Below are 16,534 nucleotides of genomic sequence, written 5' to 3'. Positions count from 1 at the left end.
GTGGCCTGTCAGTCCACAGAACATCGGTCAGCTTTCCCCTGAAGATCCTGAGGTGAAGAAGATTGTCACAGTAAATGCTGTACAGACAAAGGAGGAACCAGTGTCCCGCCTGGTTCAGTATTTTTCTACTTGGACGCGCCTTAAGAAGTCAGTTGCCTGGATTCTAAAGTTTAAAGAGTGGCTTCTGTCCTGTATGAAGGAAAGGAGAGAGTTAAAGTTGAGCTTAGAACATTCTAATCTCACGAAGGAGCAGCAGGAACGTACAGTGGAAGTGGAAATGCAAGGATACAAGAGGACAAAGATGGCTTTCAGTCTTGATGTTGAGGATTTGCTCAAAGCTGAGCTTGCCATAGTAAAATACTGCCAGCTGAAGACTTACGCTGAGGAGCTGGTTAGTCTTGAAAAGGGGCAGGCAGTAAAAAAGTCCAGTCATCTCCGCAAGCTTTGCCCACAGTTGCAAGATGGAGTCCTGAGGGTTGGTGGTAGACTCAGTAATTCGTCTATGCCTGTAGAGGTAAAACATCCCATAATACTGCCTAAAGATCTGCACATTTCAGAGCTGCTTCTTCGACATGTTCACCAGGAGGTGGGGCATGGTGGTCGCAACCATATGTTGTCCAGACTGAGGGAACGGTACTGGATAACTGGTGTGAGTACTGCCATAAGAAAGGTGCTGTCCAAGTGCGTTGTCTGTCGCCGCCTGAATGCGGTGCCAATTCAACAACAGATGGCAGACTTGCCATATGATAGAATTGTGCCTGATGAACCGCCATTCACTCGTGTGGGTGTTGACTATTTCGGCCCTTTTGAAGTTAAGAGCAGGAGGAGTATGGTGAAAAGATATGGTGTAATTTTCACATGTTTAGCTATCAGAGCAGTTCATATTGAAGTTGCACAGTCATTGGAAACTGACTCGTTCATCAATGCACTGAGAAGATTCATTGCCAGAAGAGGACAAGTCAAAGAGATTCGTTCTGACAATGGAACCAACTTCACAGGAGCAGAACGAGAGTTGAGAACTGCTATTGATCGGTGGAACCAGGTGCAGATTAGTGATGTCATGCTGCAACGAGGAATAAAATGGAGCTTCAATCCTCCAGCTGGTTCACATCATGGGGGAGCATGGGAGCGCCTCATAAGATCTGTCCGCAAAGTCCTTAATTCCACCTTGAAAGTGCAAAGTCTGGACGAAGAAGGCTTGCACACAGTGCTTTGCGAGGCTGAGGCTATTATCAACAGCAGACCACTCACAAAGGCTTCCTTGGATGTGAACGACCTAGAAGCGTTGACTCCTAACCACCTGTTGTTATTAAAGACATCACCATCCTTGCCACCAGGTGTGTTTGAGCCCACGGACATGTATGTTAACAGAAGGTGGAAGCAAGTCCAATATATGTCCGATTTATTCTGGAAAAGATGGGTGAAGGAATACTTGCCTCAGCTGCAAGAACGTCAACGATGGATAGGCGTAAAAAGAAACTTGGCAGTGGGAGATCTCGTTCTCATTATGGACAGCACAGCCCCCCGAATTTCATGGCCCATAGGACGTGTGATACAGACCTTTCCAGACAAACGAGGATTTGTTCGTCAGGTGCAGATAAAAACAAGGACTAGCTGTCTGGACCGGCCCATCACAAAACTCTGTTTGCTGCAGGAGGCTGAGGCTGGCTAAGGACGTGCTGGCTTCAGTAGTATTTTTATCCTTTGATCTTGCCTTTTTGGACCCCTTTTTAAATGGCTCGGTTTTTGTGGATTACTTTTTTGTGCCTTTGGACTCAAGACTTTGGACTTAAATCAGTTTGACTGAACTTGCCATATGGGTTTGGACACTTTCACATGAACATTGTTCAGAGTGGACACTTAAGTGTGAGCATCATCAATGTTGTTTCTACATGTTTATGTCTCCTATTTGTATTACTGATTGTAATTGTGGTAATTATTATGTAATAATTAAGGGGCTGGTTGTGTAGGAGCCATATGATGTGTTAGTTGCTGTGGCAATGCGTAAGGGGCGGGGTTCACGTGGGCAAGGGTGACGTACTGGGAGGTACAAAGGCACCGGGTTTCCTGCTGTCTGACAGGTGGAGAGGGGAGACGCCGGGTAGCCGTATTTTTCGTTGACCGCTTTATTTTTCTGCTTGTTACCATACCAGTTTCTGTAGGCCTACAACTTACCATCTTTGTATGTGTAACCTGCTTAGACACTGGAACCAACTGATTAAAACAACATAAAACGCACTTCGTGAGTCATTCAGTTCTTCCAAATAACAGCGCGTCAGAACGAGGTACTGGACCCGGACTCCTCTCGAAGCGACACAGGCATATGGTCGCTACATAAACATAGCCAATGACTACAATGTATAGTCTGTTGTGATGGTACTTCTTCAAGGACCAGCCTCCTGCTGGTGCCCAGAGTCAGGACTAAACACGGAAAATCAGTGTTTCAGTTTTATGCAGCTAAAACCTGAAACATTCTTCCTGAAGATGTGAGACAGGCCTCTACTTCGACAATGTTTAAATCCAGGCTCAAAAAAGTTCTGTTTAGCTGTGCATATGACTGAAAGGTTTTTATTCTGCACTTTTCTCTTTTAATTTTATGATGATTATTTATGTTTTGATTTGTTTTCATTGTGATTTTAATCGTCTTTCTTATTCTGTAAACTCTATTGACTGTGTTTGTGCTATACAAATAAACTTGCCATCACAGATTTACATAGAGCAAGGAAAAACTGGTTTTAGATTCTATGCACATAATTTATGGAACACTCTGATAAACCAACAAAAATTTAGTAATTCCCTTAAGTGAATTAAAAGTGTAAAAATGCTTGAAGTTTTTCTTCATAGATATGCAGCAGGATGAAAGGTCTATGTCTGTTGTTTAATTATCTAACCATCATGGTAAATTCTTATTCAGATTCATCTTTTTTCTTATTCAGATTCATCTTATTGTGTACTGTGCTGTTTTGGGAGTAAATGGTCTCTCTCTTCCTCCTCCTGCTGCTCTACCTGATAGTACACGACTTTGAATCCACTTTGAGATGCAGGTTTTACCACATATCGATGAATTCAATCTGTTTTAAAGTGTTGGATGATTTTTGATGCAGAATGGGACTAAAATTGTTTGGAAAAATTTCAGAATATGAACAAATGTCACCCCTTGTGATCTGATTGACTGCATTTCTTTTGTATTTAATGGGTTTATATCCAAAGATTGTGTCTAAAGTTGAGTTGACTCAATTATCAAATTTTAAAAGCTATAATTATGTTGTTGTACTAGAAACCTCTACCTCTAGAAACATTGTAAAAATGAAGGGTTGCGGTCCATATTTCAATCCTCTCTCAAATGTTAAAGCTCCACAATGTGCACACTGAACAGAATCCTACGTTTTAAACATACATTGCAAATCTAATTGTAATCTCAGTATTTGTTTGAACTTGAGCACTTCACATAAGGTTTACAGTGTCAGAGCAGTATTCCTGACCCTGCCGTGAAGTTGTATCATGATTCTAACACACTGAGGCAATGCAATTACTATGGGCAGTGAGCTCTGATATTAGCTGTCCCTCTACCTCCCAAATACTGGCTTATGTGTGTAGACTATAATATGTGTGTGCGTGGATGTGTGTGACAGTGCATGACCTTGTGCTAATGTCGCGCCGCTGCTCCGGTGAGGCTGATTACCTGTCAGCACACAGACACAGGAGCCAGTGGGCAGGTGGGCTCAGTGCAGGGAGCTTAGTGCGCCCCCTTAAATGGACCCCATCACAGAGGGTCTATTAAGGGCTGTATTAGAGGCACCCAGGGGCCCGACATCCAGACAGTGGGTGCCATTATGAGGGTTTTATGTTGTTGTCTGATGTCCACGGTCATCTCCGTTTGGGAAAATTATGGCGGTATGGGTTCAAAGGAGGAGAGCGAATTTCGAAGCTGCCGTTTAAAAGAAACTTATGCAGTGAATTTGACACACTGGACTTGCAAACATTGATTTTGATGCATTATAATTGAAAACTGTTTTGCTTTGTCAAAGGGGAACTATAACTTTCTGGAGGTGGCATGTTACCTCTGTGGAAATAGTTAGTTAAAACCATTCTGGTTCAAACGTTCAAAATGGACATAGATCTTTGCGATGTTCTATGCCAGGGGTGTCAAACTCAATTTCACCGAGGGCCACATCAGCAAAATGGTTTGTCTCAAATTGGCAGAGATATAAAAAATATGTCTGTGTCACTGCGTAACTCCTGATAAACTGACATTTTAAGACAGTCATACATTAAAATTTACCTTGTCGCGGGCCACATAAAATGATATGGTGGGCCGCATTTGGCCCCCGGGCCTTGAGTTTTACACATGTGTTCTATGCGATACCTTGCAATATCATAGACAAAGGAACAACATTTCCAAGGAGAAGAGCAGCTGGAGGTGGAGATGTAAGTCCGCTCACAATGTTTTTCTATGTTGTTCACCGCTGTAAACATCCGATATGAAAAAACGTGCTATTATTTCATCTATTTTTAAAGGCCTTAGTCTTTTAAAAATACTGACAAAGCTGATGACATGACTGCAGACATAACAATGACATCCAACATAATTCTCTAGATTGCGCGCCACTAGGATCACTCATTATCATTATCTGACATCAACTTTTTTTTACCTCTGTTGGTCAAAAAGCTGATATATTCAACTACACTTCTGTAATATTTTCTTTACTCCAAACACTTATGTACGACTAGACAGTGACAGAAATAACTGTGAATCTGGCTTTAGCAAACCTAACATTTGTGTCTCAGTATGTTGTTGAAGCTTGCCCAGTGACCCACACTCAAATCTGTTTCAATAACGAAGCTCTATTTTAATCTTCTGTTCCCTCACATCTGACAGCATTTCAGACTTTTCCCACAGAGGACACATTTGGGACATGTGAGGTCAGGAGATAAATCAAGATATTAGGAATGTACCTCACTAAATATTGTAAATTACCGAGGTCAAAGCAGCTACAACGCTTCATTGACAGAAATATCATGGGATGTTTAGATTGTTTTTCTGCGTGTTTGTGTTTTAGCTAAACCCGAGAGCAGAAATATTCATCCTTACAGTGCTCAGTGTTGTTGTCGTGTCACAGTTTATCGAGTCTGAGTCACGTTCAAGTTGTTTGAGTCCAAATCACTTAAAACTAGTCCAAGTCATGTTGAAGGCCTCATTGTCCAAGTCCAAATCACTTAGGACTAGTTTGAGTCACGTTCAAGTTCTTAGATCTCCCAGAACAAGTCCAGGTCTGAGTCATTAAAATAGAGTCCAAATCCAACTCCAAGTCGTGTCATTATTATGTACAACCATAGACATGTCTGTGCACAACCAAGGATAAGTCCAGACCACAGCATATTTAGGGAGAATTTTCATATTATTTAATTTAACGCGCTCTCTCTTTTTTCATTAAATTCCCAGGTCATCAGTCATATTTAATTTGAAGTTACTTGAGTACTGAATTCAAGTACCTCAAAACTAGTGCAGAAATATGTTACTGTATCTTTAACTTTCTAAATGATATAACTAGAGGATATTTTGTCAGTTTGTCTTAAAAAGTGCATGTTGTATGATTAATTTACATACCACACACACGTGATGATGTTTTGTTTTTTTATTCTCAATTATGTTCCAAGGTGAGAATGTTACACGGGCGATTGTGCAGGGAAGACATTTTGAGGGCAGCGTGTCGTGTCAGTGGGGCGTCCTGCGGCCTGAACCTCCGCCGTCGCACGGAGGACCTTTAGAAGTCAGGGCCCTGCTTCTTCAGGCTCTTGTAGTCCGTGTTGACGGCCACAAACTGCAGAGGAGAGGACAGGAGGAATATATTTAAATATGTTTAGCTTAAATTAAGTTCATCATCAGTACTGTCCACAGCAGAGTGTGTGGGATCTATTCATATATTTTTTTTATTTGCTTTGGGGATAATGGGACTGAATGAATCAACTAAACTAAATAAATAATGAAGTTAAATCAGTATAAATAAACAAATAAACAACAATGCACTATGTAACTTTTCTGGAGGGTGTCTGCCACTTACTTGTCTCCATGGAGATGCTATTCAATGTTTTACAGTATGGCATTAAACTGATTAAACTGAACTTTTTTATTAGACTTTTTTACTATGAGTGTAATCGCCTTTCCACATATCTGACCTGTAACTTAGCCTTGTGCTGTCACTTGCTTTTCTCCAAAGAGATAGACACGTTTAATGCCACGCTATGGAGCTTTCCGTGCAAGGCAGTAACGTCTTCATGGAAACAAGCAGGTGATGTACCCTCCTGCAGAAAAGTTGCATAGTGCTCTTTTAAACTTTGCAATCGTAAAACTTGATTTTTCTGGGCCTTTTCTATTTTTATTAACTAATTCACTTCAAATTTTCTTTTAGATTAGTCAAACGTGTTGCCGTTTCTTTAGCCAGTATAGCCCGTGTTTCCCCCCTCTCCACTCTTCATAATGATCATTGTTTGGACTGCAGGAGAATTTAGAAGTCGACCTTTGGCTCAGTGTGCAGAATTAAACATGCCATGTCGCGACCTTTCTTCTGCAGCCACTTTTATTCCTCTGGCAGCAACAGCACCTCGGAAAAAAAACCCCCGCCAAAAACACTCTGAAACCTGCCAAAAGACTCACTTCTGCTCTGCTTCTGCGGCACGCACACACACTCACTGTTTTTATGCCCCATTGTGCATTTTTGTGTCTGTTATATGCTTCTCTCAGGCTGGCCTTGGTAATGAATATGACACACTATTAGCCGTTAGCTTTTCCATTGTCACTAAGATGATTTTGTTGGACTTTATTGTATTTCTTTTAAAGGTGCTATACCTGATTTTAAAAAGTGAAAAACACAACTATTTCATTTTAAACAGTTTGCAGTGGTTCAGAGTTTACCAGTTTACCTTATGCATTCACAGAAGAGTTTATATATCAGTGCTTTTCACAACTCTGAGAGACCAAAGCAGCGTTTGCGGTAATGCTAACAACAACTAGCATGCTAATAGCGTACTCCCTGATCATCGGACAATAAAACACAGCTATACTCCACTATAATCAGATTTAGATAGTACACAGTGGGCTTATTTTGACCTCAAGATCTCCTTATACATCATACCTGTACTGAGGCATTTTTTCTTAAATACATGAAAAAACATCAGTTACAGGACCTTTAATATTTTGAAATGTAGTGCATTAGTTTATTCATAATACAGTGTGTAACTTTCTGGAGGTGGCATGATATCTGCATGATTTAATGGAGATTGAAAGTTAAACTCATACTTTGAAACATTCTCCATGGGAATAGATATGTTTTGTTTCACACTGGAAGACTTTAGCTAAACGACCAAAATGAAAAAAGAAACATACTTTCATTTTAGTTACAATTTTACATTCTGTGGCTTTAAACATTCAGATATTCCAAGATCTTTGTATCAAAATATCAATAGTACACCTAGTACCCAGACATTTTGACACTGGGAGGCAGAAAACAGGACATGAGTAGTAAGTAGTATTTGCTGTAGAAGTACTAGCAGTAGCAGTTGTGGTAGCTGTACTAGCATCATCAGTACTAGTATCTGTGTAGACTGATGGCTGTGTTGTTTTGGCAGGTGTGACAGGGCAGCGGTGACAGGAGGCTCACCTTGTACTGGTAGGTGGGATCAAGCTTGCTCCATGGCTCAGGGTTGTTCTTTCTGTCCCAAAGGCTGAATGTGGAAAGAATGGGGCCAAGAGGAAGAAAGACAGACAGATGAATGAGGAGAGGACACAGCAGCCAGAGAATACAATAATGGACCGAAACACAGAAATACAAGCAGTGAGTGCGGCCTGTTCCAGCACTGGGTCTAATGTGGATGTTGTAATGAATGAGTATCTGTCTGGACATCAGGAGTACAGAGCTCATAATGAGTTTAAAGGGCCCATACTACGCTATTTTCTGAATTATGTTCTAATGTTATTTCCTCATCACAAACAGACCTGGAGTTGTGTTTTGTTTCATTCATACATGTTTAACACAAAAACCCCTCTGTTCACTTCTGTTCCTGTTGTGATGTCATGTGGTAATACAGGAAGTCAGACACTGTGTTTTTAAACTCTATACACCTTCACTAAAATCATTTGGATGATTTCAGCCATGGAATTGGCAGTTTTTTACTGAACTAAAGGTAAAAGATAGTTGAACACTGCCACTTCATGACATCACAAGGTGGAACAGAGCATTTTAGCTTTGGAGATATAAAGAGTCTAAAAATAAAGGGTTAGACAAACATGTGTGAATGAAACAAAAAGGAGTTGTGAGGAGATTTGAAGGAAGAATAGTGAGATTTTGTGGCGAATGAGAATTTATTGTAAGAGAACCATATGAAGTGAGAGCAAGAAGAGCTGTGAACAATAAGGAAAACTGAGATGGATCAAGTTTATAAAATATAATAGCAAAAGTTAAAATATTTTAAAAGGCTTTTGTCAGTTCCAATTTCATGATAAATATAATTAAAAACTAATACAATTAGGCTAATTAAAATGTGGCTCGGCTTCTGCATTCAGCGCCACAAGTCCAGCCTGGATCCAGCACAGTTCCATCAGGGTCATTTGAGGCGCTCTCTCCCCAAAGAAATCCGCACCCAAACCAGTGGGGGACCAGGGCACTGCTGGGGCGCAGGGCACAATGTACATTCCCATATTCCATCACACTTTTACATCTTATGAACACCACTACAGTCAGGTTACATACAAGCTACATACATTAGATCTATGGGTCCTCACAGGCTCTTGGATCCCTTCCGTTTCCTTCAGCTCCCTGCCCTGCCACTGCGTTCTACCAGTATCTTATTTTTTATCTGGCTCCCCGTGTGTCCTGTGCATCCTGGCCTCTTTGCGCCATGACTTCTTGGTGCTTGTGCATGCGTTCCTTTCTCTACTGCTCACCATAGGAATCTGGTCTCTCCTCCATGGTCTCCAGTGTCTACTCCCACACCTCTCCATGCCCGTAGAACCATCACTGCGGTCCGCACAGTCCTGGGCCCATTTTTTTTTCCAACTTTACTGTCTTTTGTGCATCCAGTTTGCATGTCATAGGTCCTTGTAGTCCTGGTCCGTCTGTTCAGACCTCTCTCCGTTCATTCCCAGGCTCTTTATTTGTTCCTGGTGTCCATGTTCCAGTGTTACACCACATTCTTTATATGTATATTGCTTATAATATTTCACATTGGTTTAATATTGTATTTGACTTATACTACTTTATTAGTTTATACTTTTATTTTTCGTATTATTGTCATAGAGGTTCATTACTATTCTATTTGCTCTTTCTTATTAAGAACAAGTCATTCTCCTTGAGTATTAACAAAGTGAATTGGTTGTAGTGAAAAAAATGTGATTTTACTCATTATCACCTGCAAATCCACATTGTCATGTGTGCATGTGCGTGTGTGCATGTGTGCATGTGTGCATGTGTGCATGTGTGCATGTGTGTGTGTGCATGTGTGCATGTGCATGTTTGCATGTGTGCATGTGCGTGTGCATGTTTGCATGTGTGCATGTTTGCATGTGTGCATGTGTGTGTGTGCATGTGTGTATGTGTGCATGTGCATGTGTGCGTGTGTGCATGTGCATGTGTGCATGTGCGTGTGTGCATGTGCATGTGGGGGTGTGTATGTGAATGTGTACATGTGTGTGTGTGCGTGTACGTGTGTGCATGTGTGTATGTACGTGTGTGCATGTGTGCATGTACGTGTGTGCATGTGTGCATGTACGTGTGTGCATGTGTGCATGTACGTGTGTGCATGTGTGCATGTACGTGTGTGCATGTGTGCATGTACGTGTGTGCATGTGTGTATGTGTGCATGTGCGTGTGTGCCTGTGTGCCTGTGTGGGATGGCTTGTATTTCACACATTGTCTATGCATCTGCACTCCACATAACACTTGTAAGTCAGACACTCCTTTCATCTGAAGCATGTGGCTAATTTCCATATGTCAACTAATACACAGCCTTTAGGATGTTTGCTCATTATTGACTTTTGAGAAGCTTTCTCAAGTGGACAAAGATCTGGTCTGACCACACCTGCATTAGTTAGTCATTTAAATAGAAACTCAAGCTTAACTCATCAATCCCTCATATCAGTTCCTTACATTTAAAACTACATAGGCCTACACAATCTGTTGTATCCATTCACAATGTCTGCAGACTCCTCTCACTGTCAAAGTCATGTCCCCAAGACATGAGCTGTTTAGACACTCCTGCTCACACTTAAGAACTGTTGCCTCTGAGTTGACAGAGGTCAAGTGTTGTTTGTACTGTGTTTACTTTTGCTAAGACACCACACAAAGCACTGACAGTTACATTATGTAGTCTACTGTATGTGCTGTTGGACAAATGCCTTAATGCTCTTGGGGTCAGGGTCTTGCACACTTGTCAGCTTTGAGTTTGTAGACATATATATAGGAATACTGTATATTACACTTGCAATGTCTTTTGAATTATAGATATGCATCATTTACATTTGACTTTACGTATCCAACAGTTAAGAGCATTATTTGTCTGTGCGATCAGTAGAAGCTTACGTGACATGGGGGCCTCTTGACAGGCGGACCAGGTAGAGCAGGGCCCCAGACATGCCCAAAGTGAGGAAGATGAACTGAGGGATTAGCTGTGAAGAAGATACACACATGGATGAGAGGATGAAAGAGCACACACTGGAGGGGCTCATAATGCACTCATCCACTATTACTCCTCCTCTCCTCTCTCTCCCCCTCTCTTCTCTCTTCTTCAGCCATCAGAGTGAGCGACAGGCTCACAAACAGACAGGGTGACAGGGATCCAAATACAAGCACACAGAATGACAGAGAGATAATGTCGGATTAAATGACTGCAGCTCAGGTGTGACATTTTGAGAAGTTTATCCTGTAGTCTACTTTGCAATGGGACATTTTTATACACATTTGAAACTGAAACTATGAAATGTGCGCATATCCAAAACATTTTGTCAGTGCCCAGGTTATAGATATTGTTGTGGAAATGTGTCTGTGTGGTATTTCTATGAGGACTTGAATGATGTTGTAGGCCACAGGGACAAAAGAAGAGGCAATGAGAGGCCCAATATGTGTTGGCCTCAGATCAGTCAGATCAGATGAGTGATGCCACACTAGTGAATCACACCAATGGTTATAAGTTTGTACAAATACCTCCTTGTCAATGTCCAATCTAGTCAGATCTCACAGGTTAAGCAAGGCCAGATAAACTTCACCCAGACTGCTTACTAGGAATGCTGTGTGTGTGAGTGTTGGTGAGACTCAAAAGAGCCGATATCGCAGATTGGCAACCTCACTTCTGTCATTTTACCGAAGGGCAGCTGTGATTCCAGTGGCTGCTTATTATTACAGAATACAGAATGAATGAATAATGCACTGTAAATAAAATAAACAAACTAAAAATATCAGTACGCATTTGTTGTATGTATGTTATTTTGTTTAAGTTCTTGCTATTATCTCCTACAAGTCTAAACAGAGCCCTGTATTTCCTACTGTAGTGCACTGAGGTTCTGTCAGAGAGAACATCTGTGGGCAGTTGTGAGACAGGTGCAGACAGGTGCAGACAGGTGCAGACAGGTGCAGACAGGTGACAGTTTGATGGTCTCTGAGTGCAGATGTCTCTACTCATCTGTGCCTCACATCTGTCTTGTCCTATACCTGACTCAGATCTGCGCTCGATTACAACATGGTGCTGTACATTTAACCATGTTCACTTACACTTAAGTCATAAATTGTACATAAGTCGCTGACAGTCATACAGCTCAGGATCAGAAAGAAAGAAACAGAACATGTTAACATTATGTGGAACGTGCGTCCATTAAATTCATATTCCTCTTCCCATCTTTAAACATCCACAGATGCAATTTCGTGGGAGATTTTCAGTTTTTGGTGTATTTTTTTCTTGATGGCACAAGATATAATTATTGCCCTGCCCCTGGAGTGAACTTATCATTAAAATAGCCATGTTAGTGGGTGAGGAGCTGTCCACTGCCTGGTGCTGAAATTACAATCAAACCCCCTGCACCTTTACATATACACGTTTATAATGGAGTCTGTACAGTGGTGTTTTCTCCTCAGTTGAATTGGATACTGTTGGTGGCCTTATTACTTTCCTGGTGTTCTGCCAACACCAGCCCTCGTCACTCCACAGATCTGGGTCAGCCTCGACACAACGAAAAATGGAGGGACAGTGAACTATGTGGTGATTGAAATGACTGGATTCAAGCTGCTCTTCAGTCATGTGTAAAATCAGAACTATTCATATTGTGTGTGTCTGTGTTATTTTTGCACAACTTCTTTGCTAACTCTACCTATTTCAGAGCTGCCAATTTAAATGCACATTATGTAACTTTAGTAGAGATGTATTGCTTTGGAATGTTCAATAAATAGCAATAAACGTAACCGTCTGCATGGAGACTAACAGGTAATGCCACAAATCAAAGTTACAGCCAGGTCAGATCTGTGGAGAGGCTACACTGCTCACAAGAATGTATTTTTAAATTTCAAACTATTTATTTATTTATTAACAAAAAAAAAGGTGTATTTGGATGGGGGAACATTCCAGGCAAAGTATGAAACATCTACATGGGGCAAGCAGGTAGTGAACCCCACACCAGAAAAGTTACATAATACGGGTTTGTTTTGGGGCGTAGTATGGACAAAACAACAATCTATAGAACTCGGAAAGTATTAATCAAATCATCACATAAATAATGACCTACCCCTGGATGTTTCTTCATCTGTTTGCGTATTGTCTCCATTTTTTTTGTAATCCCAGAAGTAGTCAGATAAAAATAAACAAACTAAAACTTATTAATGCTGTGTGAAGTACTAAGGCTTGAAGAGCATTGAATTGGCAGTGCTCTCCAAATTGGTGCCAGCACTCACCCAAAGTCCCGCCCCCCTGTACCCATGCACCCATCCCATTGGAGGATAGAGGAGCGCCGTTGGGAGGCCAGTGCACTTGGTAAACTCTTAATCCTTCTAATCAAGTCAGATAAGGACACTGCCTGGTTACACTTTATTAAACCCAAACAGTTACACAACTAATTCTACACTGATTTTGAGATAGCTTTCTAGTGTCTGGGTTGTATTTTAAGTATGTCAGACATATAGTCATTGTAATAATGTGTAGACATTACTTACACATTACTTACACAATTTATGATGTAGTTCACTTGTAGACCTAGTTTAGACCTAGATTAGACCTGTTAATGGTGATTTAGATCTGGTGGTACTCAGACAGCTAATGTACTCTTTGGTGGTGTAATGTACTCTTTGGTAGTGTAATGTACTCTTTGGTGGTGTAATGTACTCTTTGGTGGTGTAATGTACTCTTTGGTAGTGTAATGTACTCTTTGGTGGTGTAATGTACTCTTTGGTGGTGTAATGTACTCTTTGGTAGTGTAATGTACTCTTTGGTAGTGTAATGTACTCTTTGGTGGTGTAATGTACTCTTTGGTGGTGTAATGTACTCTTTGGTGGTGTAATGTACTCTTTGGTGGTGTAATGTACTCTTTGGTGGTGTAATGTACTCTTTGGTGGTGTAATGTACTCTTTGGTGGTGTAATGTACTCTTTGGTAGTGTAATGTACTCTTTGGTAGTGTAATGTACTCTTTGGTGGTGTAATGTACTCTTTGGTGGTGAAAGTTATGAAAAGCACTTATCTAGTCCTGTTTTTTTGTTTTGTTTTGTTTTGTTTTTTTACATTTTTAAGGCTGTAAAAATCAGGTACAACATCTTTGAGGTGTGTATCTAATATTATTGTAATTATTATTATCAGCTGAATATTTTGTGGCTGTTGGATGTTGCCAATGGCCCTTCCTGACTCCATTTTTCATTTAATTTCATTTGGTTGAATATTTTCATAATCAACAATTTATTGTTTGTGTGAGATGGATGTGTTTTCAATGTTGCCAATGATCAGATCTGCCTTAGAAACAACCTGACTGACAGTCAGCTTTGGACACGTTCAGACCAGTGGACATGTCCCGTGTAACTCACTAAAGTGCAGTCTAAGCAGAATGTTGTGTTTCACCAGTGTGATGTGTCCCTGGGGTCGCGACCTCTGTCCCAAATGTGATAATGCTCATTGATTGGTTGCTGATGCAGTGGCAGCAGAACTCCCAGCATCCTTAACAACATTTAGTGTAATTAATGGCAAAATGCTACGCTGAGCGAAACACACAGGTGATTACCATTATTTAAGACGCTATTTATCACCAACTGTGAGAGTCGTGCGTCATCATGTTCAAACTTTCATGAACAAACCTGTTTCACATAGTAATGTGTGTGCATATATATATATATATATATATATATATATATATATATATATATATATATATATATATATATATATATATATATATATATATATATATATATATATATATATATATATATATATATATATATATATATATATATATATATATATATACAGCAGGAAGCACCTCAACAGGCCAAGTTACAGGTCAGATCTGTGGAAATACAAATGCATGATTTTAGGGTAATTTAGAGCAACCTACTGAATGCTAGATAGAAATATTTAATGCCATACTGTGGAATATTCCCAATAAAAAGCAGTAACATCTCAGAAAAGTTATGCACTGCACCTTTAAAAATTCTAAGTACTGTTTTGTCCTCAACTGATCTGGAAGATGCATTTAAATTCCTGTTTTGTTTTTTGTTTTTTCCACACACAAGTGTACGCACAAACATTATAACATAATAAACATAATATTTACCGAACCTGAGCTGAGAAATGTCCCGCCTGCCACGTTTAGAAAAAAAAAAAAAAAAAATGCTTATAATAAATCGGATATGTTGAAATCTGCTGTTATGACTGCTTTAAAAACACATAATGCCTGTAAAAATGTCAGGTCTAGAGCAATAGAGTTCATTTCATAACCTGTAAATGTTAGCTATATATAAGGCCAAATGCAGCAGGCTGTTTACCTCCTGCTTTTCACTGAAACCATTGCTATTTCTGTAAAGCACATGCCAAAAGTAATGGGGCCCATTTTTCACCCCGCGAGCACAGATAGATAGATTGATGGAGAAGGAAAGGTGCTCAACAAAAGAGGGAAGAGATGGAGAGCTACATTACGCAGAGAAACGTCAATACTGCGCCTCCATCCGCTTCACATTGTTTCAATAACACATCTCAGAAGCTGTGCACTATCCAAATGTGTTTCTGGTAGTCATGTGACCCACAGGAATGAGACTCTAAACATGCAAATACTACTGTTTGTGTGTTTGTGAGGGTTACATCATGGGTATTTTTTAAACACAAATCTGATGTCATGTCTCGCTGTAACATCAAATATTGAAATATTGCTTTTACAAATTTTCACAAAGAGTATTTACAGTTATGGTTACATGTGTGTTTGCATATACATAGGAAGAGAGAGGATATAAAGGCTATTGTCTACACAGAGAAGTACTGCTGCCTTGAAGGACAATCTGAAGTCTGTCTGTATAATGAATTCAACTACATTATGAAGAGTCAAAGCTTTAAAAACACATCTGGGCCAATATTTTCACCAAAAAAAAGGTCACACACTCCATTTATTTCCATCCAGTGTTGCATGAATTTTTCAAGATCTTGCATTGACACTGGTCGAGTCTGACCACTGCACAAAGCCTTCTCCAGCACATCCCAAAGATTCTCAATGGGGTTAAGGTCTGGACTCTGTGGTGGACAATCCATGTGTGAAAATGATGTCTCATGCTCCTGAACCACTCTGTCACAATTTGAGCCCGATGAATCCTGGCATTGTCATCTTGGAATATGCTCTTGCCATCAGGGAAGAAAAAATCCATTGATGGAATAACCTGGTCATTCAGTATATTCAGGTGTCAGCTGACCTCATTCTTTGAGCACAGACTGTTGCTGAACCTAGACCTGACCAACTGCAGGAAGCTCGTATCTATTTGCTTAGTTAAATCCAGGTGGTGACTTTTCTTCTGGCCAGGCAGTGTCGTATCTGATTATACGCTGGAGTGGCTGAAACCTTCCTTTAGCCATTTGTTTTGAGGGAAATATAAGGACATTTAATCTTCCTAACCAATCCCACAAGAAGACAAGACAACAGGGCTGAAATGTCTTTCTCAGAAGCACAACAACAGTAGGAAGTTTTGAACCAGCAAGCCCCTGATCAACTACTGACTGTCCTAAAGCTGCTCCAATGGATATATATTCACTGTCATCTCCTCTTCCGTTCAACCGGATTAACTGGTAAGGCCTCCACTCCAACTAGTCCATGGTAAACAATAATTGGTCACATTTTTATATCGTGCTTTTCCACCTTCAAGGCTCTCAAAGTGTAAATTGCACCACCAACCTTCGGCTCACTAAACAAACGCTCCACCAACTGAGCTACTATCACTATATGTCCAAAACCCTTTCCTCTCCAGATAACATTTACAGGTAACTATTGCTCAAACCATCTCCAAGTAGGAAAAAAACACAAAAAAAAAACAACGA

General features: G+C 40.3%; 1 protein-coding gene across 1 annotated transcript; it reads right to left on the bottom strand.

Moving 5' to 3' along the window:
• Window positions 1-5,637: 5,637 nt before the first annotated feature.
• LOC117371304 (NADH dehydrogenase [ubiquinone] 1 alpha subcomplex subunit 4-like 2) lies at window positions 5,638-12,866 on the bottom strand. Its single transcript, XM_033966953.2, has 4 exons — window positions 12,764-12,866; window positions 10,575-10,660; window positions 7,659-7,722; window positions 5,638-5,822 (listed from the first exon to the last, which is right to left on the bottom strand). Exons 1-4 carry the CDS (start codon window positions 12,800-12,802, stop codon window positions 5,766-5,768), a joined length of 246 nt encoding a protein of 81 aa, XP_033822844.1. The 5' UTR covers window positions 12,803-12,866; the 3' UTR covers window positions 5,638-5,765.
• Window positions 12,867-16,534: the final 3,668 nt, after the last annotated feature.

Source organism: Periophthalmus magnuspinnatus, chromosome 5 (assembly GCF_009829125.3).
Source record: "Periophthalmus magnuspinnatus isolate fPerMag1 chromosome 5, fPerMag1.2.pri, whole genome shotgun sequence".
Classification (NCBI taxonomy): Eukaryota; Metazoa; Chordata; class Actinopteri; order Gobiiformes; family Gobiidae; genus Periophthalmus; species Periophthalmus magnuspinnatus.
Note: the sequence above shows the minus strand (reverse complement) of the source record. Positions and strands in the feature narration are given on the sequence as shown.

Excerpts from the sequence above, each read along its gene's own strand:
- LOC117371304 (XM_033966953.2), bottom strand. The coding sequence starts at position 12,802 with ATGGAGACAATACGCAAACAGATGAAGAAACATCCAGGG. Across the intron at positions 10,661-12,763 it reads AGATGAAGAAACATCCAGGG|CTAATCCCTCAGTTCATCTT; the intron begins GTAGGTCATTAT and ends TCTTCTTCACAG. Across the intron at positions 7,723-10,574 it reads TCAAGAGGCCCCCATGTCAC|CCTTTGGGACAGAAAGAACA; the intron begins GTAAGCTTCTAC and ends TTCCACATTCAG.